This window comes from Melospiza georgiana, chromosome 4 (genome assembly GCF_028018845.1).
Source record: "Melospiza georgiana isolate bMelGeo1 chromosome 4, bMelGeo1.pri, whole genome shotgun sequence".
NCBI classification, from domain to species: Eukaryota; Metazoa; Chordata; class Aves; order Passeriformes; family Passerellidae; genus Melospiza; species Melospiza georgiana.
Genome location: NC_080433.1, coordinates 42,179,359 through 42,181,779, shown reverse-complemented (window position 1 = coordinate 42,181,779; position 2,421 = coordinate 42,179,359). Strand labels below are relative to the sequence as shown.

The window sequence follows — 2,421 nt, the reverse complement described above, 5'->3', positions numbered from 1 at the left end:
CCAAACTGCAAATTCAAAGACTTGGTTGGAAATTCGGAGATGTCGCAATCAGTTCTTGGGAGGTCGTTCATTAGAAAAGTGCCCATCTCTCGGCGCTCCAAAGGAGCGGTGCGGAGCAAATTGTCTCCTGGGGACTGGAGGGGGCTTGCCCAGACAGCTCCCGGCAGGGGCTGTGGTGGGATATGCTAATAAAGACTGGCCTCTGCGGACCAGCCTCCCTTTCCATGTATATATAAGGGCCCCCCGCATCAGCCGAAGGACACTTGGTCTCGGGTCCCTAATTACGGAGGAAATTGCCCCAGCGCGCTGCGGAGCGCCTCGCCGAGAGCCGGTCCCGTACTGACGCCTCCGCAGCAGGGATGGAGGTGATGGACAGCTGCAAGTTCTCCCCGTCCGAGCTCTTCTATGACAGCTCCTGCCTCTCCTCCCCGGAGGGCGAGTTCCCCGAGGATTTTGAGCCCAGGGATCTGCCTCCTTTCAGCGCCCACGAGCCCCCCGAGCCCGCCTGCTCCGAGGAAGAGGAGCATGTCCGAGCTCCCACTGGCCACCACCAAGCTGGTCACTGCCTCATGTGGGCTTGCAAAGCCTGCAAAAGAAAATCCACCACAATGGACCGAAGGAAGGCAGCCACCATGAGGGAGAGGAGGAGGCTGAAGAAAGTGAACCAGGCTTTTGAGACCCTGAAGAGATGCACCACTGCCAACCCCAACCAAAGACTCCCCAAAGTAGAGATCCTGCGAAACGCCATCAGATACATCGAGAGCCTCCAGGAGCTCTTGCGGGAACAGGTAGAAAACTACTATCACCTGCCGGGACAGAGTTGCTCCGAACCGACCAGCCCCGCTTCCAGCTGCTCCGACGGGATGGTAAGACAGAGGCAGGAGCCATGGGGCTGTGGGGACCCCAGGATGGCCCGCGGGCAGGTCACCCTCGGCCCAACGCCGTGGGACCAGTCCCATGGGTGTGGGACGGGCCGAACGCACCCGGACATCAGGAAAAGGCGGGCGGTTTGCCCTGGAACAGGCCCCTTCCCAGGTTTTCCGCCGGGCACGCAGCTGGGCTCTCCGGGGATGCATAGGGGGAGGTAGCGCTGTCTGAGGGCTGTGCCCCCTGTCCTGCAAGGCCCCGGCCCCCGGCGTCCCCTCTGCTGTCCCTTAGCGCGGCCCTAGCGGGGTAAGGCTGGGGGAGATGGGGAAGGCGCTGCCCAGGGCCAGTGGGAGCCTGGCTGGGGGCGGCTGCTTCGCTCCCTCCCCGCCGGCCTTTATGGCCCTTTCCCGTCTCGGGGAGCGTCCCGCTGGCCCCTGGGCAGGGGCGGCAGGGCCGGCACTCGCCCCTCGCTGTCTTGCAGGCCGACTGTGGCAGCCCCGTTTGGTCGGCGAGAGGCAGCGGCTTCGACGCCGTCTACTGCGCCGAGATGGCTCACGGTAAGCGCGACTCGAGCGGCGCGGCCTGCGGGTAGAGGCGGGGCGCGGGCCCCCCGCGCTGCCCGAGGCGCTGGGGGGAGGCAGCGCGGCGCCCCGCGGTAACGCGCTGCCCTGCCCCGGCCCTCCCGTCGGCCCAGGCTACGCCGCCGATCAGAGCAGCGCCCTGTCCAGCCTGGACTGCCTCTCCAGCATCGTGGACCGTCTCTCCCCGGCGGAGGAGCCAGGGCTGTCCCTCCGCGACGCCGACTCCCTCTCGCCCAGCGCCAGCATCGACTCGGGGCCGGAGACGCCCGGGACGCCGCTGCCCCGACGGACCTACCAGGCGCTATGAAGGGCCCGAGGGCCGGCACCCCGCGCCTGCCGCCAGGGCCGCCTCCTGCTAACGCTTCTTGGGCGAGAGGGGCGGCCCCGCAGCCCCTTGGGCCGCCGCTTCCCTCTGGGGCTGCGGGCAAAGCGCCGTGCCCGCCCTCGGCCAGGGATTGCCCGCACCCCGGCAGGGCGGGCGGGCCCCGGGGCTCGGGACAAACGCGCTGCCCTGGAATCATCGCTGCAAATAAAACGTGCTGTGAGAGAGCTGTCTGGCCGGCTGGTTCTTTAAGTGCATTCCCTGGCATGAGGGAGGGCAGCGAGGCTCGGCTGCGGGGCGCCCGCTAGCATCCATGCAGAGCCCCCGCCCAAGCTCGGGCTCCTGCCCGCGGGACACCCCCTCTCACCGCCCCCACCACGGCGGCCCCAGCCGGGACGTGCGGTGTCCTGCCGGGCTGGGCCCTGGGACCTCGTCTCTCCTTCCACCAGTGCGTACTATTCTGAGATCACTCATGGAGCAACAAAAACGTGGACGTTTAAATTCTCACACTATATCCTGTTCTGGGCAGAGTTTCCTTTATTTTCTGCAAAGTAAAATTACTATTTCACAGTCATATATTTCTATCCTCTCCTTCCTGCCTTCCCTTCCCATCCACCTCTGCAAAGCTCAAGTTTCGTTCACTGGGTATGA

At 65.6% G+C, this 2,421-nt stretch overlaps 1 protein-coding gene across 1 annotated transcript; it reads left to right on the top strand.

The window, feature by feature from the left end:
• The first annotated feature begins 359 nt into the window (after positions 1-359).
• MYF5 (myogenic factor 5) lies at positions 360-1,758 on the top strand. Its single transcript, XM_058023212.1, has 3 exons — positions 360-866; positions 1,349-1,424; positions 1,562-1,758. Exons 1-3 carry the CDS (start codon positions 360-362, stop codon positions 1,753-1,755), a joined length of 777 nt encoding a protein of 258 aa, XP_057879195.1. The 3' UTR covers positions 1,756-1,758.
• Positions 1,759-2,421: the final 663 nt, after the last annotated feature.